The 26260-nt window shown below is 46.6% G+C and overlaps 2 protein-coding genes across 4 annotated transcripts in view; both read left to right on the top strand.

Moving 5' to 3' along the window:
• The window catches only part of LOC144170047 (uncharacterized), a 299096-nt gene extending 289878 nt beyond the window's left edge, over nt 1–9218 (top strand). For all 3 annotated transcript variants that reach the window (XM_077699564.1, XM_077699562.1, XM_077699563.1), the window contains exons 7-9: nt 836–1148; nt 3523–3630; nt 7007–9218. In XM_077699564.1, coding sequence (XP_077555690.1) covers nt 836–1148; nt 3523–3630; nt 7007–7167 — 582 coding nt within the window. In that variant the 3' untranslated portion in view covers nt 7168–9218. The remainder of the gene's footprint in view (nt 1–835; nt 1149–3522; nt 3631–7006) is intronic.
• A 5483-nt stretch (nt 9219–14701) lies between these two features.
• Nucleotides 14702–25949, top strand: LOC144167665 (apolipoprotein D-like). Its single transcript, XM_077696854.1, has 5 exons — nt 14702–14893; nt 15449–15579; nt 16985–17070; nt 19434–19523; nt 25745–25949. Exons 1-5 carry the CDS (start codon nt 14774–14776, stop codon nt 25927–25929), a joined length of 612 nt encoding a protein of 203 aa, XP_077552980.1. The 5' UTR covers nt 14702–14773; the 3' UTR covers nt 25930–25949.
• The last annotated feature ends 311 nt before the right edge of the window (nt 25950–26260 follow it).

The following is a 26260-nucleotide window of genomic DNA, read 5'->3' as shown; positions in this document are numbered from 1 at the left end:
CTTTACATGCGCGAGTGGGCAATGCCACGGGTGATTTACGGGTAGAACGATGTCCAGTGCTTCGCCCACTCGTCATGACTCACTTCGCGGAGATGCGTGAATTTTTAAAATTTCCGGCACGAGTAAGAATTAGGGGCTGCGTGTTTGCTATTGTAAGGTCTTGGTTTCGTCGCTTGCTGTATCACGTGAGACATTTTGATTGCTGGGAGAAACATCAGGTACGACGTGATCGCTGTGCCGGCCATAAGTAAGGTAAAAAAAGCAATTCGAAGGGTATCTGCAGAATGCTGTCAGGGTACGTTTGATAGAAAGTAAGGCATCTTGTGATTCCAGTACAACTGGCGTGGTTGTTACAATGCGGCTATGCAAGTTTGTTTTTAATTCTGTGGCCTGTAAACCAAGACCAATCACCGCCTTGCGTGTGGCAGTTACTGATTCTCTTTTGCGCTTATTGCGCAGGAAACGTAACTGACTCAAAAAAATCATGCGTCAACTGTTTAATGAACGACTGAAGAATATATTACGCGAATATATTCTAATTTCTTTCCTATACGTTTTAATATTTCGAGGAAGTTTACGTGTTTAATTTTAACGCTTATCTGTCTTTTGCCATTTTGCCATTGCTGAAGTCTACGTTTACATAAAATTTATACCTTGGTGGCCTCCTCCTGCACATATTTTGTGCTTACTTACCTTTGACATTGACACTCAAAAGCTAGAGAACAAAGCTTTGAAGCAGACTAAGCTTTTGGCATGAAAGTTTACCTATTCGGGAGTGGCCGGGTAGAAGCAATAAAGCACGTTCTCACTGGTGCCTTTTGCTCTGGCATCGCAGGTCCACAAGGTAATCGCCGGAGGCCTGGCCGACCGGGACGGACGAATCCGAAAGGCGGACCGGATCCTCTCGATCAACGGCAAGACAATGAAGAACGTGACGCACCGCGACGCCATCGACATCCTCAAGTCCCCGAGGCAGGAGGTCGTGCTGGTGATCTCGCGCGACGGACGCCAGTCCCTGCGCACGACTCCCAACATCAGCCGGGCCTCCAGCCTGTCCTCCGTCCTGGACGTGGTCGACGAGCCCGAAGTCGCCCCTGCCGCTTCTCCGGTGACCGACGCTCAGCCAAGCCCCACGCCGGCCAAGCATGGTGAGCTGGCCGTTGCCCCTCAGCTTTCTCATTGTGAGGTTAAAAAAAAAAAAAGGTAGCATTTCGGCTGGCGTACCCGCAAATTTTCCGCCATGTTTTCGAGGGGTTCTTATGGTTGCCAGACCAGGAATGCCCTCCCCGCTAAAACAGCGGCGGTAAGTGTTCGCCAGTTTATGTGACACCTTCGCCTAATGTAATTTTTTTCTTTTTTTCTCTCTCTTCGTTTGCTTCCTCCTTTCCCCCTCCCTTCTTTAAAAAAAACCGTTACACGTAATACCGAGCTAAAAAAAGAGGAACCAGAATGTTTGATACCAATATGAATTCCAAGTCATAAAATTGCGGGATTGTTTAGGATTTGGTAATACAACGCCATTTTAAAAACCTGTTGATATAGAAAATTGTCTTCTTCGCCAGAATTAGTAGCTGCGAATAATTTATATTTTCCTGTTATCGTCTATGTAGCGTTTTTTTTTCTGCTACAGTGGTTCTTTAGTAGAGCAGCGCTGCAATGCCGTTCATCTTCTTTGGTGTGGTTCGTCTTCTGCACAGCGTTGACGTACTTCGAGTAAAAACGGTTCTCCAGTCAAGGTTTGTGGTCTGCGAGGAGCGCTTAGAGGCATTTGAGGGTACATGAGACGTTTTAGCTGTATGGTAAAGACCTCTCGCCTGCATCACTTCGGGTTGTTTTTTTGACAGCGTAATACACTTTCCGTCGTTGTTTGACAGTGCAATACAAAAGTCGGCTTTTTCGCACAGCAGGTACACATTGCTAGTTTTAGTGCACAACGCACGCTGTAAAGTTGACTTTCACGCAACAAAGGAATCGTCTGCGGCGGTTAAATGCGTGAAAGGCGTGCGCAAAGATAACGCTCAAACCAGCTTTTCTGATTACAGCGAATTGACGCCACGTGTCACCATCACTCTTCCCAAATTACACACCCCTGTTTCCCCAGCCCCGTTCACTGCTATCGTCAATCACTTTTACCGGCTTGCGTCAATATTTAAGGACCAGTTCATTTCAGCATTGAATAGCTACTGTCGTTTGGAGTGTGACCGATAATGACATAACACCCCGATTTGATCGAAGTGTACTATTGATTTGATTTGAAAAAGAACAAGTGAGCCATATCTCCCAATCAGCGTTCGGGGGGAGTTGTGTGGCTTTCGTCACTGAAGAAACATTAGAATTACTTAACAGGGAGAGAGCATAAAGTAAGTGGCCTTATTACCGAATAGTTGTTTCATTACTCGCAACAGCATAAAACATTGGGCATAGGGGCAGCAGGCCTTTTGAGTCAGTAACTAGAGTTTCAGCCCTGCAGCAAAGAGACCCCGTGCTCAAATATACGGCGTGAAAAGTATTATTGAATGTTAGAGCGCAAAAAAGGAAAAAAAAAGCCAACTTACAGAAGATTAACCTGTAATCAAATTACGAAACCCCGCTAACACTTTCGGCGTATCCGAACGCCGGTTCATACTTTCCTGTTTTAGCTTTCCAATTATGGATGCATGTTCAATGGTTCTGTAATCTGATGCCATTACTATTTGAGCTCGACTGTTTTAACGGGAATAAATAAAACCGGCGGATATGGGAACGATCTGCAGGGGACACAGAGTAGCCTTTAGCTCCGAGGACAGAAATTTGTTCTGTAACGAAATTTGTCTAAAACACAGACCTTCTGGGGTTTCTCTATTCGTGATACTTGGTCATTGTGTATGTACGAAGTGTGGTCTGTTGTTTTAAGGAGAACAATTGTGTAACTGATTTCAACTTGTCTCTAAAGGTTGAACCGAGGGCTGCTAAGGAGCCGCTAGGGTAGTTTTATATCATCCCCACTTGTACTTCGTTGCTTGCCGACGTATATGTGAAGTTCGCAATACCGCAATTAATAGTTTTTAGGAGGCGGTTTCCCGGTTGCTCTCGCTTAGAAGATTAGGAATTTTAAATAGAGCAGATTAGTTGTCAAATTTATTTTCTGAAACCTCTGCACGAAGTTTCCACTGGACTGTGTTTCTCTGAGACTTAGCAAGGTGCCGTACGCTTTGTAGGAAATATTAACTCTACTTTCGCCCCTCCGCTCCCGCTAGCATGGTGCGACAGATGCGGTGATGTGCAGCTCTGAAAAAAAAAATTGTATTTTTGGTCACTGCACCTTTGATGATAGCAGGTTTGGCTGTGAATTAGTATACTTAACTCTTCTCTCAAAGCTTCCAGATTGTAGCTGCATTCTACAGATCCGAGACATCATCACGCGCTTGCAATGTACACATGACACGTGGGATTTTGCTGTGCATATAATTACCGTCTCTATCTTTATTGTGTTTGTTGTATCTGAGGCGTTTGCGATAAATTTTGGTGCCAATTTTATTGCAGAAAAAATTGTCCTTGTGAAGGACGGCCTTGGACTGGGATTCACCCTCGAAGGTGGCAAGGACTCTCCCCTTGGGGACAAGCCGCTAGTCGTCAAGAGGATCTTTAGAGGTGCGCAAAAAAAAAAAAAATATACTTCTTTTCCAGATAATCATTTGTGGTTTCTTTACGAATGAGCTTTCGTTTTCAGTCTCATGTTTTCAGACAACTTGTGGCTTTGCACAAAATGCTTTAGCCCAGAAAGCATAGTCTCGGATTAGGTGTAAAATGATGTATTTGGCGCCCCAAGCCTAGCGCTTCTGTAAAGGTCCGAGCTGAATTCTTTGGTTATACAAGAAAATGTGGGCACTGGTAGCAGAGTTTCCCCTGATAAAGCAAGCTTCTTAGCGATGGCTAAACAGAAGCACAAGTAAACGTAGCAATGTTTTTTTTTTTTCAATTTTTATGGTTTATATCTCAGTTCAGTGAGGTGTGTAAAATGTTAAAAGAGACTATAGTAGAGAACTTAGTGATTGAAATTAGCGTAAGTACCGTGTTTTCGGCTTACCTAAAGATCGTGGCAGCTCCGCTGCAGGCCGAAATCTGAGGAATTAGCTGCCATGTATTTTTGTAGCTAAAATTTTCCAAGAACTGCAATTCCCGCTCTAATAAATAAGCTGTCGGAAGCGAGCTTCTTTGCATTGCACTGGCGTTTTTGTGAAGCCACACTGCGGGCAATGACCTTTATGTGGGGAAGCAACCTTTTGGTTGCTTGCACAGCTATACAGGATAAGACAGTGCTGGTAGCTCCCGTGCTTGCAGTTCAAGTTCTACGGATAATTTAATAATTGTATTTAACAGGGAAGGCGCCCCAAAAATTCCGTTCATGTTTGAGCATGGTATCAATATTGAGCATCCATCTTACTTTTTTGCTCAAACAATTTGTCAATACTGCACTTTCTTTTCGGTAAAAAATGCTCCTTTCCGCGAATTACAGGGTACGTTATATCACAACATCTCTTGTTTAGATAAGAAACTTTGATTGTCGTACGACGTTGCAATGCGAGTGCATTGTTGTAGCGCTCTTTTTGTGTTTTTATGTAAGTGAAAACATTCTGATGTGCTCTTCTCCTCCTTCTTTGTCACATTAAATCTTAGTAATCCACGACAGTAACCGTAAAACCGAGAACTGATAGTAATTGATGATAGTAACTGCAATAGTAAGCGGGGATGCAAGTTCGGCGAATGGTGAGGCCCACCATAGGGGCTGACGCGGTACTTTTATCTGCACTGCCGTTATACAGCTGCGTGTAGGAATAACAAACTGAATGTCCCAATTTTTCGTTAAGTTTTGTGTTTACCCACACAATTTCTAGAGTTTCAAAAACAAGCTAAAGAGAGTGTTTGACAGAAAAATTATCTCGCAGTAAGTCCGTCGCAGTAGGAACTGACATTGTCTTCGTTAAGGAAGCAGTAGTTAGGTTGTAGAATAGTTAGCTTGTTTCATCGTTTCTAGCGTCTGTTGACTTCGCGAGTCACAAAGCTGAGAAGGATAGCTAGTGCTTGCTTTCTCTGTTTATGATTTTTTCTGCACAGGCAAGCACGAATTTTTTAAAGAGACATTTGAAACATCTCGTATTGCTTTTTTACAATCGCAATATCTTGGTGCATTGCTCTGCCTCGCTTACGAATTCAGTAATGACAAAGAAGCCCAAAAGAGCATTACAGTACACAACTAATTTTATTAAAAAAAAGTTTGTGCAAATAAAACGCCAAAGTAACATTTCACGCAAAAGTACAGCTTTTGAGAATTCTAGACTCATTTTATTTTTACATTTTGCAGGAAACCCTGTGCTTGAGGGTCTCAATACTAACAATGCAACAATTATACTTTTGAACCCTCCGCTGCGAACGAACCTGTCTGCAAAATAATCTTAACTTGGGTTCCACTCAAAACATTTTATGCCGAATACAAGTGCGTAAAAGGCGTAGAAACAACAAGCGACAGCAAGGGGCGCAAACATTGGATGTTGATAATAAACGTGCGCGGTCGGCACACTATCTTTGTCGGTGCAGTGGTGTCAACCCCTCTTTGTCTGAAAAGCTCTATACTGGTGTCATCGTACTATTTTGTGAAGCTAGACAAATCCGTCGTTGTACTTTAAGCCCCGTTTAAAAAAAAAGGACCGTTACACGTTTATAAACGAATCGACAGCTGTGCATGATTTGATGCAAAAACAAGGTATTGTGCCAGTGCGCAGCAAGGCTTTCTTATCTATAGGCGCTTGATCTGGGCCTCTTTAGCTGGATAACATCATCAGGATGCTAAAAGAGGTGTATAAGGGGTGTCTGCCGGATGCCAAGGAGATAAGAACGCAAAATCACCCGTTGCACTCCAGCCGCATGGCACTGAAGCGCTGCGGGTAAGCCTGCCGCCGCTACATCAGGTCGGGCATTTGTTGCGCCGGTCGTTTGCGCTCAAAGTGCGATAGACCAGGCGCCTAACCCGTCCAGAGGGGCATTTCTAACTTTCAACAACGCATAACTTTATGTGCCTTACTTAATTAGAAGAGTGTATTTCCGTTTTTTAAACGTTGAAATGCCCCGAAATTTTGTATGGACTTTGCAGCAGGTGTAATTACGGATGGCGTGGATCCGAACGAACTAGCACAAGAAACAGACAATCAGTACGAAGATTGACTGAGAAATAAGGACTTGACGCTATCGCTAATTGTGTTCGTGAACCTCTATTTGCCAATCACTGCACTCAGGCGTCCGAGCACAATTCGGGCGAGAGGCTCTGAGGCTGTTTCTGACCATCCATGCAGCGTCACAGTGAGTGGACCGTTGTGCTGCTGAGCACGACGACGTGCGCTCAATTCCATCTGATGTGGTCGTTTCTCCAGCAGGGCATGAAAAAAGCGAAACCACCCGTGTTGTCGATATTTTGGAGCACGTCAAAGACTGCCCTGTGATTTTAACATATTCCTAAGCCTTGAGTACGGGAAGGTCGTATGACCAGCTCAGACAGGATCAGGCCGCCCAGATAGGCCGCCCAGACCAATAGCTTTTTGGATTAAGGAGGCTGCCGACCTAGTGGTGAACCAAACAAATTTCACTGCTGTAGGCGTTTCTTCCTTCTCCTCCTTGTACTTAGTTGGAGGTAAAACTCTGGGTTGCCTTCCGCTAACATAGCCTTCCGCCAAGTGTAGCCTTTCGCTGCACTTGCCACACAAAGCCGCTGTTGTTTCGGCATGTAAAACTGCAATATTAACTTTTGAATTTCCACCATGCTGGTGTCAATGACAAGCAGTAAGATGACGAGGAAGATCTATTCAAGAAGCCTTATTTTTGCCTTTTTGAATGTTCCTTTTTCGATTTTTGTTTTCCTTTCCTTCTTTCTCTGCTTTGTGCACCATCGTCTAAGCCCACACGCTGTTTGTGGGCACGTACAGGATGAATGAATGAATGGATTATTTACATAGCGTTTATTTATTTCGCATCGCAGGTGGCGCCGCCGAGCGGGACGGTCGGCTGCTGGTGGGCGACGAACTGGTCTCCATCAACGCTCAATCCGTGTGCCTGATGACGCGCACCGAGGCCTGGAACTTCCTCAAGAAGCTGCCCGACGGACCGCTCACGCTGCACGTCCTCCGCCGGGGCTGCTAGTGAGCTGCCTCGCGCTGCCGCCAACTTGTACAAACGGGACTCTCGACGACTTCTCCTCTGCCACGGAGTATAGTGCGCGTCAATCCGCTCTCGCCGTGGCAAGTCGCCGCTGGATGAACACGTGTGTGTGCGCTACGCAGTTGCAATGATGGACATGTCCTGTTTCGCGCCTCCCTTCCCGTTGCTCTCGCCGTTCGCCAGGGAGGTCTCAACGAAAGGGGCCATGCTGTTGTGTGTGTGTATATGCACGTGCTAGCACAAAGCGTTGCTGCCAGTTCACGGACTCTTCAGTGTAGTGCATTTAATTGTTCTTCCTGAGTGAAACCAACGACCGACTCCCGCTACAGTGCAAGAACTATTGGCAGCTCTTTGATGAAGCCATGTGCAATGAATGTTATCTTCGGGGCTGCCCCATATCTAATATACCAGATGCGAAGAACGGAGTGTCACGCTGAAAAATAAGCTCTTGTGCCTGCTCCTCGTCCGTTTCGTGTCGCCCACAGTGGCTCTTTTGAGCTTGACGTATCAATTGTTCGTCCCTTCAGTGCCCACCCCATTTCTGACTACCCTGTTAAGTGGCCTGGTTCGCTGTTGATATTGTCAGACACGAATAATGACGAAGTAGGGTGACCCCGTGGCAGTTGCCAGAACGGTTAGGGCAGCGCGAATAACGCACTAGGGCTAGCACGTGCCGTACGCAAGGTATGGGACCTTGGATGGATGTGGTGTCTGCTGTTTTATTCACTTTCCCAGTGGTCTGGATGGAGAGTAAGCTGTTTAAATAACTGTTTAAAAGGCTCGCCCTTTCGTTCAGTTGTCTAGCTTTGGCTGCCTGTATTCCTGTGTTACACAAATCTACAAATCTTCTGGTGAAAACGCGAAGACTTTCCGGTGCCAACATGCACACCGCTTGCTATTTGCTTCCCTTAAACGACCGTACCCCCTCACTTTCGTTCAGTTTTGCTATTGAGTGTTGGCTATTGTGACCGAATGACGAATGCATCATGCGTCTTTAATTATGATGATGGCGTACCTATAGCGAGCCCTGATACCCCTTTTTCTTCATGTTGGAACTGAGGAAGAGCCAGCAACTGTAAGATAGTGATGATATCTCTAACTTTACCTTCGTCTGTCACTGCCAAGACTTGTGTGGCACGCTGCCTCCCCCCCCCCGTGAGTTTGGCCATGAGGAGTCACACTTTGATCGCATGTAGCGTTTCCTGCACAAGCGTCGTTGTAAATGCCAACCAGTCACTGGTATGATGTGACTCACGTCGCTCAGATGGCGCTGATGCAAAATGCTTTTCTCTTTCTCGTACGGAAAGCAAACAGGGTGCCTCGATCAAAGTGCCAATATGACAAGACGATGCAACCAGCAATATATAAATATATAAAGTTATATCAAAACCTTCACTCAGAACAGGGGAATACCATGGAAGTGCCTTGGGTTCGTCGCAAAGCCCAAGTCTGTGCCCGGTGCTGAAGCCTTGTTATTTTTTGCATACAAATGTCAATATATACCTTGAAGAAAGCGAACGCTACAAAGTATTTTCACTGGCAGTTTAACAAACGTTGCTGTGAAGCTTACAAACACATATTTATGTACATGTAATAGGAGAGTCGCAAGAATTATTTTTGTAATATATATCTTGTTTATCCTAGAAAGTGCGCGAAAAAACACTTATTCTTTTGTTTCTAAGCCAACTAGTGCATTAGAATAGCGCGTACGGCTGTCAAACGCACAAACGTTTTTCCCCCCTTGATGGTGGTAAGAGTACTTAGTGTGTTCGATGGAATAAACACGACCACTTTCTAACGTTTTACTTCGCATTCATATGACCGATCTTGACAGTTTTTATAGCAAAGCAGAGCTTGTTCTGCTCCTGCATGCCTTACATCAGCTGTCTTTTACTTGCACACCTGCGCTGTTTCACGCTTCGGTCCGATAAAATGGCTGGCAAAGTTCATTGTGCAGTAACAACAAACATATATTTTCCGCTGGGTGACTGTAAATCAGTTATCGTAAATAAAACCTCATTGAAGCCTGTTGACATCGTTTCTGCATTCACTTAATTCTGTTGATTGGAGTAAAGATCACTTGAGCCACACGCTGCGTCTGCCTTAGTGCTCGCTGTGAACACTTCTCTTATTTCTGTCAGGTTATACAACTGAATCGGGGTCGCATTCATTCAATTTACTGAACCTATTCACCTTGCAACGGCCCTGTTCATTCGGCCTATACAATGACAAGAGCTGGCTCCTGCATGGTCAGCTGGACAAAATAATGGCATCCTGTATGGAAGACTCGAGAGCAATCGCGTTTTTGAGCAGGCACTGTGCAATGCCAAAAAAGATAACACGGTTGAAAAAGCGCAATTTTTGTAGGCATTCTTACATAGGTGATGACAAAAGTGTCGAATGTGGCAGGCCAGGTGACACTTCTAAGACTGCTTTTACTTGCACCGGAATTATAAAAATCATTATTTGCACTTAAAATTAATTGACGACACAACGCAGCATCATGAAACCCCACTTTTGACAGGCCCGCAGAGGACATAACCATGTCATTGGCTTGAAAATTTAGACACGAGGCCGACAAAAACCATACGACAACCTCAATGTCACAAGAGAGCTTGCCGATACGCGTCGTTGGATGTAAAAGGGGGGCTTGCAAACGGTGCAACTGCTCGCCAAGATTTGAAGGACAGGCCCACAATAGGCAGCATTCTCCAGCTTAGCAAAGGGACGAATGATGGAGGGTTACAGAACCGCTGTGCAAATACAATGGATTTTGGTCAAATATCGGCATCATTTACCTGAAATGCCTTCCCAACGCTTGAGAAGCTTACCAAGGGTATCCTAGGCCTTTTTATTTGTGCAAGTTATGTAAGTCTGCGTGGCAGTAGAGGATCTCTGTAACACAAGTATGTTTTAATGAGGAGCCCTGATGTAAAAAATCTTTGGAGTATAAATGCACAAAGCGCATTGGATGACGCCCACATTAGGCTGGTTGCATGTCATTTGACTAGGCACGAAATTTAGCTTCTTTTGAGTAAAAAAATACTGAAGTGATCACACTTCACTGAGTATGCTAAAAAAATCTGAAACTGCGAAGCGATACGAGGCCCTTACTTGTGAATACTGATGAATTCTCACTTTCATGACGTTGGTCCGTACAATGACATCGTCTTTGCGTCGTTTATGTCAGCAAAAAGTGCCGCACAGAGTTCTGCAATGATCAAAGAAACCTCAGGCGTGAATATTGAGATAGGTTTTGACAATATCGCATTCATAATGTCCGACACCAGTGAGGAATTCAAGCTAAATGTGCATTCTCATTATTACCGATCCTTTCCGCTATATTTCATGATCCGGCTGAAGGCAAACATCGGGCAGTGCTGTAAATTAAAGCTGCCGTAAGATCACATCGCCATTTATTTTTCAGTTTCAGTCGGAACCGTAATCTATCAACAACAACAACAAAAAGAAAAAGCTAGGAGGGCACCTTTTCATGCGTCACATGCCATGTTACACTATCCCGCGAAACACTTTGCCTGACCACTTCAAAGCTGCACACACTCTAAGTGGTTTGAGCAAGAAGAGGAATGGGGACTAGAAGGAGTTGACAGCTTACTTCAAGCCTCCCGTGTAAATGCCGTTACCTACGAGTAAACGATGTAGCATTTTAGATGTCATTTTTTGTGTATCAGTAGCCAACCCCATGGGGTTGCACAAGGTCGCTGGCCGGAAAAGTGTTCATTATGGGCGATGGGGGGAGGGGGGGGGGGGGGAGGGCATCCATATGGAATTCTTCAATACCGATTTGTACTACGGAGCCGCTGAAACGCATTGCATTCACGATGGCGTTGATGTCACTCAGGCACATCTGCCTAGCAACACAGAGATAGCGTCGTGACGCTCTGCTGAACTAAACCAGCTGTTTGAAGCCTCGGCAAGGAGACTGCACCTTGGGTTTGTGTCCCTTAGTTACGGGTGGTGAGTAACTTTTTGTAGTGTGAGCTACACTGTATGGCTGAGGTTGAGCAGTTTCGCGTAGCTCCTGGAGAGCCGTGCTGCGCATGCGCGAGCAGCAGTGACGTCACACGGCACACAGTACGTTGCTCGTTGCCCGGCGTCTCTCACACACCCCACGCGCCCAGCGTCTTCGCCGCACGTTCCGCACGTGGCGGCCCGGTCCACTTGATGATCATGCTAGGGGTGGCCGGGTGTGGAACCGTCGGCTCGTGCGCCGCACAACACAAGCGTGCGCCTGTGGAACCAGCTTAGCTCTGGGGCGATTGGTGACGCTGCCCCGGAGCCGCTTAATAAATATGCATGTGTCACATAATGCGTATACCGTGTGCGTGTTTCATTCAAGCAGCAGTAGGCATGATAATCAAGCTAATCCTAGACAACCAGGAAAGCTAAGAATAACCAGCTGAACCTTAGCTCACGCTACGTATATACTGGCATGGCCGAACTTAGCCACTGCTAATTATAAAGACGATAGTCTTTCTTGGGCTACTTAAACCCAGAAACTTTGGTCTGTCTGTAGGTCTGTTTGTCTGTCTGTGACTCGATTCAGCCACCCGGACAAAGTATAACAGAATCTACACAATAGTCTTACGTACTCACAGACAAATGTAAACGTCTACGCCCGGTTTATATGTTCATACTTGTCAACTTTGTTGAACAAGAACAAGATATTACGCAAATATAAGAGAGGAAATTAGTACACACGGGATATTTACAGTGTTCCTTTGTTAAAAAATTAATGGATGCTTGGTTTTTTGGTAGCAAATGATATTCTACATCTATTGCAGAAAACCGCCGCCTGCTGTTGCCCGCGCCACCTCCTGGCGGTATGTGAGAAATCACGCGGCAACCGCAACGAAAGGTTCCACTAGCCAGGTTTCACGTTCTGCTTGGAACGCACCTGGAGCACGGCAACGCAGTTCTATAAAACTTGAAGTCGGCCGCCTCGATTCACGCGCGTTTCCGCCGTACTGCAGCGCTGGCATCGAGGAACCCAGTCTGTAGCAGTGGAAAGCGGTCAATTCAAATTGCCTTGAGCACACCTTTAGTGTGTTTACCTTGGAATGAGCGCGAGGGACAGGAACAGCATGAGAGGTGAGCGGGAAAGCAAAGGGGGGCATTTCCCTGGCAAATGTCTACAAAAACTATCGTCTATTGATGACATTTGCAACAAAAGGAGCAGATACGCGGACAATTTGTTTCCCGTGGTTCCACTTTATTGCGGAATTACTGAGAGGAACAAAGTGCTTTAGGGGGGTTTCTTGAATCGGGGGGAAGCTTGGTACGTTTTATGTCGAGCTAGTTGAGAATGCCACGTGCCGCGGTGTACAGCGTCCTCTAAGCATACCCGGGCGTTGTGGACACATCATTGTGTACACAGGCTTCTTCAATTTGAAAAGTGACTTCTCAACCTGAATTTGCGGCATCGTCGATACGGGCGAAAGTGAGAACCCTTGTGGTTGGGACGACATTTTCATTAATGGTGACATTGTCAAACATAACGTCAGTTCAGTGCACGAAGCAGCAACCTGTAAGGAAGTAGTGGATTCCGCGTCCCACGAAAACTAAGCAGACAAAGATAATAAATGCCTCACCAGACAATGACATAAGCAGTCTTGTTGGTCAGTAGTATCTAACCTAGTGAAAGTGTCTTGTAAACGTTGCCCGTGTTCATAAGGATTGCTATATGAGCAATCGACGACAGTGCCCGTGGCCTTTATGAATCCGTGGCGGCGATTGAGGAAGCGAAGTTTTGTACGCGCCGTAAAGACGAGGGCTACGGTGCAGTTGGACAAAGACATGGTGTCGAAGCCAAGCATTACAACTGCTGTACGAACAGTGCTCTCGTTCTACCGCTATCCCTACGTGGAGGGGCGTATCAGTTATCAGCCCTCACATCAAAACTCTTAAGGATCCCGGGATCACAAAATACAAGTTTCGTTTATTCGAAAGAAAGCCACGTTCCACAAAAATAAAAATCCCGGGCCATCTCCACTAACATGAAACCTGGGGAGTTGCGAAGCATGCAGTGTATAAGTGTATTTCTTGGCGCCTTGGCGTTTTTGCCAACGGAGATTGAACCATTTGTGGCAGAGGTATACAGCTTTGCCGTAAAATTGTCTTGTCTTTGAAGAACGAAGCTTTCTAGCGCGAGGCGTAAACGAGAGTTCCGGTGTTTTTTAAGAGCGCGTTACGAAGTGCTCCAGCGCAAGGCGTAGACGAGTGTCCCGGTGTTTTTTTAGGACGCGTTACGTTCTAGCGCGAGGCGTAAACGAGTTTCCCGGTGTGTTAGTACCGGGAAACTCGGTTCCAACCGTCCAAGGTGTTAGTACCGTGACTACATGAGAAGACGATTGCGACGACTACGGCAGAAGACGCCAACAGCCGCAGCTCCTAAGGGGCTTCGCCCCTAAAAGCAATATGCAGGTGTAAGAAAACCACAGCCGATAGCGCTGAACTCGTCGACGTACGTCTCCTCTTCTTGCCGGGCCTTTCCGTAATATACACGTAACGTACCCTCTAAGGCAACGCCGTGCTTCTGCTTCACCACAATGCGCTAAAGTTTTCAGTTTGTACCACCAACAAACACTTGACTCAAAAAGCTATTAAAACTGCTCTGTGGCAATGCTCAATGCAGCACGTCATAATAGCACTGCGTGATGCTACATCGGAGATCGAACTTTTGAGACGTCATGTACTCGACTTCGTCATTCGGCTAAATTTTATTGTTGGCTGAATGTATTGATCAGTCGAGTGCACTGTGGTGAAGCTGAATTGCAGGATTGCCTTAGAGGGTAGGTGCGCACCTTCGTGAAAGTGCTACTACGTCCACCAACTACACTCTAAGAAATTGCCGCAGGTGAGCTTCACCAAAACGCCCCAAAATGACCAGTAAGCATGACCAAATGTACGAATTGGGCGAATGACGAAGTCAAGCATGTGCTTAGAGTAGAAAATAGAATCTGCGCAGGGTCAACATTGCGAATGTCGAAGTACTCCACGCTCGAAGCACTCTTGCTTCCTCACCACCCTTCACATCTGCCTCAGGTGAAATGAAACCAGTCGCGGTGCTCTATAGTCACCTTTTGTACTACGCATGTTTAAAAACACCTGTATCAATCCAGACAATTGGCTCTTGTGAACCCCATGGCCACGTTCTGTCCGTTAGTTCAGGACTTTATGACGCGTGGACCCGGCTCTTGGAGCATGACGGGTAGTACCAATGACCCCGGGTCGTCTCGCCGTGACCCCTAACGACAAGCCCGATGCGGTCTGATTTTCATGGGTTGGAGGATGCACATAGCGACTCTCGGACGCAGTTACGGCACGCTTCATTACCTCCAGCTGTTTCCCACCATCCAGGCCCCAACGGCAGCGAGTGCTTATTGGCTGGCGTGTACGGGGCGCGGATCATTGCGCGGCTGCTCTCTAAATTGCGGGCGTCGATAATTAGTGGCCGCGCCTCTTATGCTCAACAATATTTCCAATCGACAAGCTTCTCTGAGACTTGAAGTGTTTAGTTGGAAATCGGTGTTATTGACGCGAGCTACCAGCGGTAGCTTCCCACAGTATGCACCTATGCCTGAAGAGAGGAGTTGCGTTCCTACTTGTGGTGCAGGCTGTCACCGCAAAAGAAACTGAGAGACACTGCTCCGATATTCCAGTCGTGAAGAATTTCCAACCGTCCAAGGTACGTACGTTTGGTGAATCTCTTTAAACAGGGGCGTTCTGCATTATGACGCCACATAAGTGACAACGTGGATTGAATCAATCGGCGACCATGAGAATGCATTTCAGGCACTTAACTACCGTGGATCTCACGAGGAGCTTCCAGAAGGCAGGTGTAACACACAGCAGACTAGCCTTTATAAAACCGTTTATTCGTAATTATGGCTTGCGTCACATTTGTATGGCGCGGACAACAAACTTGAGCTGCACCCCCTCATTTTTGGGAATCTATGCCAACAACTTCAGATGGGGGTCCTGGAATAACGACTTTCCCCGAAGGCTAAGTGCTGCATAGAAACGTTTCCTCCTCCTCCCCCTTTCAGGTATCGCCCGTAACAAACGTTGAAATCGGGCGGCAACAGTTTCTCTGTGTGTGTCAAATGAAGGTCAGCACATGCAACAAACATGGAGTAGGCAACTAGAAAGGTAGATCATGCAACATTCCATTAAATGCGCCTGCCGTGGGTAATAATTAAGAATTTCCAGGACTTGCGCTGGGTGCTAACCGTAATTTCAGTTCGCTGGACTGTGGTACGACGTTGCAAGGACCTTGGACCCTTATTCAGACACACTGAAGTGTGGCACAACCCGGTACAAAACTCTTGGCTCCACTGGCTTGAAAGTGATCAAGGAGGCCGTGGACACGAGGTACGAGATAGTCAAATTAACTCAGAGCAAAACTGCATATTGCAAGTAACGCATTACCCAACCAAGCTGCGCAACGTAACCGTAACTCGACGACTGGTTTGTTTGATTGGTGGGTCGCTCTGTCTCATTTACTCTACAGAAATGTCAGCAGATACTGAGAGTATGGTCCACACTAATAGTAAATATGGTCCTGTAATCTGTGAGGTCTATCACACCAAAAACAATTGCTTATAACATAACTGAATATAGTCCGTGCATCTCGAAAGAGAACGAAAGAAATCCACGCTTGAGTTTTTACTTAAAAAAAAGGTAGTCGGTGAACGCCTAGCCATTGTTTTAGTAAGGTGTGGGTAAAGCGATATTGCGACCCTGAAATTATCGTTCCAGTGTACTCCAGAATGAAACTAGAGAATCTCGATCCAGGCTCACGAAGGGTCTTGCTTGCTTCTGAGGAAATAAAGTTATAGCAGAGCGGAAAACCGGTACCGGTACGGCGCACTGTACACGGTCAGTGCACCTACGCATGCGCCAGCCCGGCCTCTCCCCTTTGGGCCATGCGCAGTGACGATGTCGGCGGCCGGGTACCTACCGGGATGGGTTCTTAGCTCTGCTATGACTCTCTAATGCCACCCTACCGGGCACCATACGCAAAAATGTGTCAAATCTGGTTTGCAACTTCGACCCAGCTGTGTACTCTTGGATAAGTAGAGATAAGTTGAGTATTTCCCTCGGCCGCACCCGGAGATAAAAGTACAGGCCGAAAGTGATTATTACACTCAAGCAGTGTGGGCTAGTTCTGTTTTTGTCTACCCAGAGTTAATCTCGCCTGCGAAACATCATGTTATAACAATATGAGTTTATACTGAGTATCCGAGCTGTTTTTTGCACTCAATTCTTTTTCTAGAAAGTCTATCCAATTTTAACTTTTGCAATTTTCTCCTTTACCACACCGGTATCCGCGGCCGTTGCCGAGTGGCTCCCTGTGAATTTAATAACCTCTCTCGGGAACATTAACGGGCTGTGGATTTGGAAACGTTCAGTATGACTGGGTCCTTGAAAGCACCTAGCGGGCCGGTGAATGAATAGCAGCTTTCTGGGCTAAAAAATGCGATGCGTGGTATCCTAAACGGTAATTCGGCTTGTCGAAATTTGTTGCACTCTAAAAACAACATGATAGTCACAAATCAGCAGCGGCAGCAAAAAGTGACTCAATATTTCTTATCAAGCAAGTCTTTCAGGGAACAGCGACCACGGAAACAAACCAGAAATTGCTGCATTAAACTGCTTAATAGTAGCAATTTTACCGCGTCGTCGGGTTGTGCAAATTAGTGATCGATTAACTTAGTGATATCTTATGATAGCCTCTGTGGAAGGTAATTTTTTTTCTCTTTATACCGAGTTCCAGCGACAGCGTGGTGTCCTTGGAAGCCGAGGCAATATTTGTCGACCCATCCAAATGCCAGGGAGCAACTGTTATCACGGAAGATGATCGTGAGTATTTTTACGTACTTTAGGCGAACATTAGAAACTGTGTAATAATGTTGCCACGTCATTATATAGGTACTGTAGTGGCGTATTGTGTACGTCCCGCTGATTTTAGCAGGCATTTGACTGAACTCTGGATGTAAATGACGGCCTGCGGCTGTCAATTTCGGTTCCAATTTAGAATACATGGAAGATAAACCATAGCGAACTTGCACTTACCGCAACAGATTACTTACAGATTACTTACCGCAACAATTGAGGAATGGGTGAAAGAGGCGTCGTTCCCATAAAACATGAGTCATGCTTCATGCGTAACAAACATTTTATACAGCAGGAGCTACTTCACGGTACGGTAGCGGAATGGTTATTGGCACGGACAGAAGTATCCATGTGTTTCGGATAAAAATGCTCAAAATGAAAAGCAAGAGTGCATGACGGCATCAAAATAAATTGCAGAAACATTCAAATTTTAGGCGTATTGTTCACTCTGAATCCCCGCAATTCACAAGCGTAAGCCTTCGGAACGTTAAAACAGCCGACGTCGACAGTTTGTGAGCTTTGTGATGTTCGATGTGGCTGATGAGATTCGGAGTGCTACCCTTGGAAAGTTGCCGAAAGCCAGTCATGCAGGATGGTAGTTTTTGTAATATTGTAACCAGGCTAATCTGGCACAAACAAGCTTCTCTATCAGTTTCGTTGCCCAGGATGTAAGCGAAACAGGCCTATTTGAAGACACCACCGTCTGGTCCTGCCCGGGTTAAGAACTCGCACCATCCAAGCGAGGTTATGCGAGAAAGGAACAGCGTCTGCCTCCGAAATGTGGACGAAATATTTGAGACCTATGCGGCAACCTGACGGCAAGAACTAGAGCATTCGATTGCTGAATGCTTCAGGGCCTGGCGCACTGCGTCTCGATAAGCTGTTTAGGGTGCTCTCAAAAGCCCGAGTCCCCAAAGATTTCCGAACGACAATGCCACCTTATACATCTCCGGCGTGACGGAACTTATGTGTCTTTGCCGGTCAGTGACTTTTGCTGGGACATCACTGAAGTTGTTACTGTGATCATTCAACTTGACAACCAGAAGTATAGCATGTCGTTAGTTGGTGTGTCACCGAGAAGAAAAATGGGCGTCAAGGGCTACTAGGACAGCTTCTTGAGTGTTGTTCGACCCCATGCAGCAGCTTAGATTACTTTTGTGGCGACAAACACCCGTATGCCAGGGGAAACATCTTGCAGCCACTATCGACAGCTTCAAGCCATGTAGAAACCATGGGGCTCTCGCACGTAATCTTCGGCCACCTGCGCCAGCAAACACTAGTGAACTCCCGCTGTCCATAAGTGACGTACAGATACAGTTTTGCCCAGCACTAGGCCGAATGGGACGCAACCACTTCCCTACCTTTGTTAGCGCTGCAGGCTTTCACCACAGGGAATGAAAATTGGCCTTGTTGTCAACTGGGTCTGGTAAAAAGAAGGACTGAGTGCCGCCTCAGGGGCGCGACATGTAGTAAGGAGAAGGAACTACGCTATTAACCCTTTCAAACCACTTCTTGACTTTGGTCTTGTAGCTGAAAAACCTTTGGGCCACCAAGCGAAAGGCCGAGTGAAGCTCAAACGGAAGAAGGGTAGTACGACACCGAGGAGCCCCTTCAATAGATTGAACTCAACTATTTGTCTCTATGCAAATAATTTGTGTCACTCCTAATGAGCCGCATTTTGTGCCTCATTAAGTGTATTTACCCGAGCTCCCCGTATATGGAGCCTCATCAACTGGCTTTCTGTAAATAAACAGGAGCAAGTTCTATGACAGTTTCCGTGCGCAAAAAGTCGCTCTTCACAAGCGAGGCACTCCGGCGGCTGTCGGAGTGAATTGGCCAGAACAGTGATTGTGAATGAAAATTAAGTTGTGTAAGACAGTTTCAGCTTCAACGCGAAATTTTGCACAAAATGACAACCGTTTAACACCCCAGCAAAGGTTCTAGGCCCCTTGTTGGCGGATGTTATTGTATCGTCCAGTTGTCTGTATATTTTTTCTGTAAAAACTATTCAAGTCATTGAGAACAGGCACTTAGAAAGATGATGACTTTCGAGTTAAAATAAAAGTGGGCCCCAGCATGCTCTGGGAACTTTGTGACGTGCTCTTCAACGTCACGAAAAATAAAAGGGAGACAGGAGAGCAAAACGCCAGGTTTAGTTATTTATTTATCAGCAAGCAAGGCATCGTTGGTTCTCGAACAAAGCCGAGAGAGCTACGAAATGAATGATCTCTCCGTTGCAACAAAACGTTATTGAGCCTTCAGTGCATGTTTAACAAGCGACTCCATTTTCCGTTCGGACTCAATTGTATACTTTGCTTTCGGTGTTTCAGGTGAAGGTGTCTACTACAATGTCGTCAAGACCAACTACAAGGAATATGCCGTGGTCGTTGCCTGCACATTGGACCGTGCTCCCTCCTCCAGTAAGATTTCGCTAATTCATTCGTTACATTCGCTGCAGTAACCCGCTTCCTGAACACTGGCATAAACTTTTGTAAACGCAGACAATAGGAAAGTTAACACTTTTTCCATCTTTATGTCTACTGGTTTTTTTTCTGTGGCACGCGCTAAAAAAAGCGCTTGTAATATTTCTTTCTACGCAGGGGGCGGGCATGGGCATCCGGCAATGTTTTAGATACTTAAGACGTAAGTACGTAGATGGTGTGAGGTTACGGACGCTTCTGAAGATGTCGATACATATCACGTATGGCTGGTTGTAGCAGAAATACTCATACGAAACATTGAAAGGTGTAATGAATACCGCCGGAAAAAAAGTCTGTATTAAAAAAGGTCACATAAACGTCGCATCACACGACGCAAATAAGCGTCATTCCCTAAGGAGAATAAGTACCATGCTTCATTCGGGTTGTACAAAGACGAAAATGTCGTCAAATCACCATCAGTTAGAACAAACATTCCATGTCTAACCTTTGCACACTGTCTTGAGTCGATGCCGTTAAAATTACCATCTGGAACTTCTCAAAAGGACGACGTGAGCGAGGAGTGAAGTACACACGTACAGGGGGGATCAAAAGAAATACGAACAACGGAGCGCACAGCCTCCGATGCATGCTGCACCGTCCGGCTGCAAAGTCAGCAAATTGCGCGCATGCGCACATCTTTGAGAGCGTGTGAGAGTGTGGCCTACATTTATGGGAAATGCTTGACCAAGAAAAGACCCCGGTCGTTTATTTTGAGGCGCCTTTTCACGCTGCGTCACCACTGAGCGGGATGATCGTTGAACGGCATCATGGTAGCTGCAATCAGCCTGTTGCGCGCTTCGCTCCCTAATGTAGTAGATAACGGGATGCTCAGTGGCGACAGAGCATAGAAAGGCGCCTCAAAATTAATTACCGGCGTCGCTTCTTTATCAAGCATATCCCCTAAACGTAGGTCACACTCTCAAATGCTCCTAAAGAACTACGCATGCGCGCAGTTTACTGACAGTGCAGCCAGACGGTGCGGCATTCGTCGGAGGCTGTATGCTCCGTTGTTCGTATTTCTTTTAATCCCCCCTGTACAGTTACCATGATCTGTGTGTTATTAAAGACTTTAACAGGATTGACAAGAACTTGGTAACGCCTTTCATCCGTACGGGCAATTTGAAGCCGCTAATATTTAGCACAACAATAACACCTTTTCAAGGCTTCAAGGCCACAACATAGTGAGAATCGCAGAGATAATGTCTAACAAAACTGCAGAGCACAATTCAAAATGTTGGTTTAGCGAGCTCTGCGGCCACACCTACGTAATGAAGCGGTCTGGTGGCCAAGATATGCATTAAGTGCACTAACAACATCACAAAGATATATTTTAGTCAGCACCTTCATGCGATTAGGACAAAAGTTCCAAAAAAAGACAAAAGTTAGGACAATATCCCGGGCCTTCTCCACTAACGCGAGACCTGAGGAGGGGCGAAGCATGCAGTGTGTAAGTGTATTCAAAGATTGTAAGTCTCTTTCTTGCCACACGGCGCGCGCTGATTGGGCGCCGGAGAAGCGCCGGTGGGAGGAGCAATCGCGCGCTTGCTGAGGCGGTGGCGCCATCTCTTGCATTGAGCCGGATTGAAGCAATTCAATGAGAGAGAGAGAGACTGGCCGTAAGTTGTCTTCGTGTCACACGCCGCAGAATGCTCAGAAGTGTGCTTTACAGGAGAAAACGTGGCGTTTAAAACGAATTTCGAGGCGGAATTCGAAACGGAATTTCGAAACGGAGGGAATGAAATGTTTCTAGTCGTCTCGGCGGGCTTGCGTTTGCGGTATACGCTCGTGTCGCGAGATCCTCCTTAGCCTTCAAAGATAAACTGCAAGCATAATCATCCATAATACGGTTTCGATGCTAAGCGCTCAGCGGCTTATGCCTTGGTGTTTTTGCCCACGGAGATGAAACTGTTGGGGGTTATAGGTATACAGCTTTACTGTAAAATTCTCGTGTATTTCTAGTACGAGGCGTTCTAGTGCGAGGCGTTGGAAAGCAAGTGTCCAGGTGTGTTGTTTTAGTACGACCCGCCGCGGTTGCTCAGTGGCTAAGGCGTTGCGCTGCTAAGCACGAGGACGCGGGTTCGACTGCCGGCCGCGGCGGTCGCTTTTTTAATGGAGGCGGAAAGCAAAAACGCCCGTGTGTACGAGATTTCGGCACACGTTAAAGATCCCCCGGTGGTCAAAATTAATCCGGAGCCCTCCAGTACAGCGCGCCTCATCGCCTGGGTTGCGTAGGCGCGTTAAACCCTACAATCAATCAATCTTTTAGTACGACTTTTTGCTCATGGAGATAAAACGTTCTAGCGCGAGACGTTGGAAAACGAGTGTCCCGGTGTTTTTCTATCGTGACTACATGAGACGACGGGAGACGTCGACAGCCCGAGCCCAAGGTGCTTCGCTCCTAAGTTCCTTAACCTGCAGAAGCAGAAAAAAAAACCCGTAAAAACAGCGCCAACGTTGTCACGCCTTCTATCTGTTCAGAAATACATAAAAGGCGAAGTTCAGACATCTAACCGTTATAATATGGTAAGTGTAGATCATTGGCACAGAACAAAAAAAAAACAAGAATATCAACAAATGCATCTCAGAGCTGAAGGCCACAACGCCTTCCCCAGGTATAGCTTTAGTCAACTGAATTCACCGAGATGTGGAGGTGTTTATTAGATGCGACGCATCTCTTGCTCTGAGGCATGTCCCTCCTGCGTCGGCGTCGGCGGCGTCCGCACGCCACCTGCGCATGCGCGACTCTCCTCCGCTCTTCTCTCCGACAGCTGTGCGCAACACTCTCACTCCGTCTCATTATCATAAACAGCTGCGTGCGCGCGCTTCGCTCGCTTCGCTCCGCTCCCGTCGCGCAAGTGCGCGCATGCGCGTCTCTCCTCCGCTGTCTCCTCTCCTTCGGGCGCTGTGAATATAAAGCGGGTAGCGCGCTGCGGCGGTTCAGTCAGCGCTCGCTCTCGTTCGACTTCGCGTCACTTTGCTTGACGACTGCGGGCTTGACTTGATTCTTCCGATGAAGACGTGATGGAAGCGACGGTCGCATGTGATGGAAATGCATCATACGCATTAACAACACGTTTCACCCGATTTAGAGAATCAACCCAACGGAAACACCAATTGAACCCCCCGATGCGTCGCATCACACCAGGGTTCCCTCGCGGGAAGATGGGCGTAATTCTTGTGCGTGTCTCATTCGGCAGGGCCGGTGGCCTCTATATAAATCGACCTTTCAAAGGCATTGATTGCGTTCTCACAAACTTCTATTAACACTATTGGTAGCGGTAAATTTAGGTTATATATTGTATAAAATCATTCAGCATTGTTACAAGCAGTGCACCACACAACTTGTCGTCAACCAAGTCCTGTCTAAGCCAATTGCGCTCAAGCCATTTGTTAGACAGGTCTGCCCCCTTTCACCCTTGTTGTTTGCCTTGTACCTCGAACTTCTGCGCCTTACTATTCGACAGAGTCAAAGGGTACGAAGTTTTTCCTCGTTATCCTGCGAAGTCAAGGTGCTTGCTTACGCGGATGAAATTGCCTATTTTTGTGTTGATAAAAGAAGCGTTCAAGGAGCCCTTAATTTCACCAGGCAGTTTTGTGACGTGTCTGGAGCGGCTCTAAATAGGGAAAAAACAAAATGATTTTGGTTTGGTTGGTGGGGTACGAAACCCCCCCCCGGGGCCCTATTGGCCGGCATTACTTGGGATAATGACGCACTTTAATACCCATGTGTGCGTTTGCCACGAATAGGAAACACCGAGCCGCATCGCTAATTGACACTCCAAAAAGTCAAGCAGCCTCGCATGCATGGATGGGGCGGGAACTTCCTGTGTTTGCGCGTGAAGAGTTCTGTGATGTCTTCCTTGTCGCAAAGCGTGTTTATGTATTGCAGGTGCAGGTGCAGGTGCACCTCATTTTTCGCGTTCTAAAGTGCAGGCTCTACATAGAGTTTTTTGCGAATTTTGTGGGGGAAGTATAATAAGGAAGGAAGGATAAGACAGTGCATGAAAGGCAGGGAGGTTAACCAGGTTACAGCCCGTTTGGCTACCCTATGTGTGGGAAGTTGAAAAGGATGGATTTAAAGAGAAAGAAAGGGTATTCAAAAGACGGGGAATAGAGCTTGAGGAGCAAGAAAAGAAAAATTAGAGGTAACTGCAAAAACAAAACCATGGCGATAATAAAGCCTAAACTGAACGGGTAAACTAACCAAATGACGAATGAGAAATGCTACACGGTGTTTCTACAATCGCTCAGACAAGCCTGTGTCCTTTAAAAAACGAAGTAATGCTTTTGTGGCCTCTTGGGACTGTGATTTGCAACGGTTGACAGGTGCAGTCTCTGTGTTGCAAACCTGGTACAGTGACGCAAGCGGGGGTGGTCTCAATGGGAACTTATACGTATAGGGATAATTTGTTTCTTCCTTTCGTGTCTGGGGGTGCTGGGCTAACGCATTGGTTTGTACACACCAGCTTGTGTGTCCGTTTTTTTGTATAAATTGACGCATCACCCAGTTATACTAAACGTTATTCAACAGGGAATAAGTTTTAATTTACCTTTCCTGCTTGTCTCTACGGGTGAGGTTAGTGAGGAGCCGGCATGGCGCTTTTTAAAGGAGGTGGTCGAAAATTTTAACTTTCTTACTGCGAGGTTTTCTTTGCAATATCTGTTTTCCCTTTCTAGGATTTCCTTGACAAACACTTCATAAGAGAGCCTGTTCCCAGTGTCGGGTTATCGCTAGCTCTACATTGGCCACCATAAGGACAGTGTTTTAAAGCGTGTCATGCTTATATGTTTTCCGCCAAATGCAAAAGCGTTTTTCTTTAAGTTTCATACATCAACACTCCCAGTGAAAACTCGGCTGCGAAAGAAAGAAATGTCTTATCCCTGGCTCGACAATTGCCTGTTATGTAATCAAGCTGAAACCATTGATCATTGCTTTTTTTTGTGCAAATATGTGGTGTTTTTATTGGATGTTCTGAAACGAACTGTTCAAAAGAACATGGACATTACCCCTTACACAATTCGGTTCTTGCCTCTTTGAGACGCTACTAGAATGTCTTATGATATATCTGTTGTTATGGGATTGTATAGACGGCATTCGTTGAAAAGTTCAGCGGTCAATTTCTGCGCTTAGCAACACTGGAAACGGCCACAGACATGGCCGATGCACCACGGGCACGGCGCAGCCTGGGCCACTGCGGCCGCACGCCGAAGAAAAAAAAAGACACCGACGTGCGTCACCTGCTGCGTTCCAATCCGATTCTAAACTGTGGCGCCAACAGGGATGTTATTAATCGCACTCACAGTGAACTCGACGCAATACTTTGTGTTCGGCAAAGAGTTCGTAACGTGAAACATAGTCATGTGTTTCACAGTAGTGCTTAGCCCGGACAAGTGCCGCCATCCCGCGGAGCCCGACGTAACGAGTGACGGCGCACCGTGGCCTTCGCGATCGGCTACCGGCGGCGCGCCACGGGCGCACTCACACGGTTGCATGGAGGAGAAGAGGAGTGCCTGATCTGCGGGGCGTGCGCTCAACGTCGCCTAGCAACAGACGCTTGGCCACAGATATGGCGGCGCACACTTGGTTGCCTGCATACATTCCACGCCATTGAATACCGAGGATAGCTCGTGGAAGTGCCGCATGGCGGACAGACATGCGGAACACCTTCGCGCAACGAAGATTATTCGGGAGCAGGCTGCGTTGGTGCACAGCAGTTATGCTGCGCAAAGTGACCCACCAGAATGGCTGCATCTGTTGGACACGTGCATCTGCTTACCGGAGTTTTGAGGGACGCCTTATTGTAGCTGTAGTGATGTGCACCTTCTTGGATGACTGATAACTTTTATAGTCTGCAATTGCAAGTTTTCCATGCAATAAAGAAAAAAAAAAGAGACGTGGTGGTGTGTGCGATGTGGGCTACACTCGTACACTCGCATCTATGAGGTCTTTGGTTCGAATCTCATGCAGTCCTAAATTTTTCCGCTTTTTTAAAACTTAGTTTCTTTGTGATTGGTGTTTTTTATCCGTCAGCCATTTTGTGTGCAGTCTGCGTGCCATGGACGCCTAATTTTGACCGAGTTAACCAATGCTTTAGCATTAAAAAAAACTCAGATAAATAGAATTTGCACAAAAATGCTGACGTGTACATTTCTTTTCGCAGAGTGGGCCTGGATCCAGTCGCGAGGGCCTCGTCTGCGTCGAGATACCTTCCACGCCCTGCGCCAACTGCTGAAGGCCTGCGGCTTTTCTGCGGAGCAGCTAAAGTCGGAGGACTTCGGCTCTTGTGGTCCCCTGCACGAGAACCGACGCAACTCCTCGAGGCTGTCGAGTGTGGTCCTCTTCTAGTCGCCTGCAGACGTCATCCTGCGTTCCGTCCGCGGAAACAGTTCCTGCCTAAAAACAGGAATACCAGGGCCCATCAATGACCATAACTCGGCTTCCAGTTGGTTCTGTATCTCTATTTATCATTGAGCTCCTTCCCTTGTTGCGAAATGCGTGCTGCCGCAATAAAAAATTATATTCAACGCAGCATGACGACTGACACTATGCCAGCTGTGGTTCTGTGGGGACAGAAGAATCGGGCTCACACGCAGTACCCTCAAATTGCAAATGACGTGCTGGTCATCTTGATACTCGATTCCTTGCTTAGTTTATTTTTCTTTCCTTCTGATGACAC

The sequence above is a fragment of the Haemaphysalis longicornis genome, unplaced genomic scaffold, assembly GCF_048455015.1.
Source record: "Haemaphysalis longicornis isolate Haplotype H1 unplaced genomic scaffold, Haemaphysalis longicornis Haplotype H1 scaffold_2, whole genome shotgun sequence".
In the NCBI taxonomy this organism is placed as follows: Eukaryota; Metazoa; Arthropoda; class Arachnida; order Ixodida; family Ixodidae; genus Haemaphysalis; species Haemaphysalis longicornis.
This window is presented reverse-complemented; position numbering and strand designations above follow the sequence as displayed.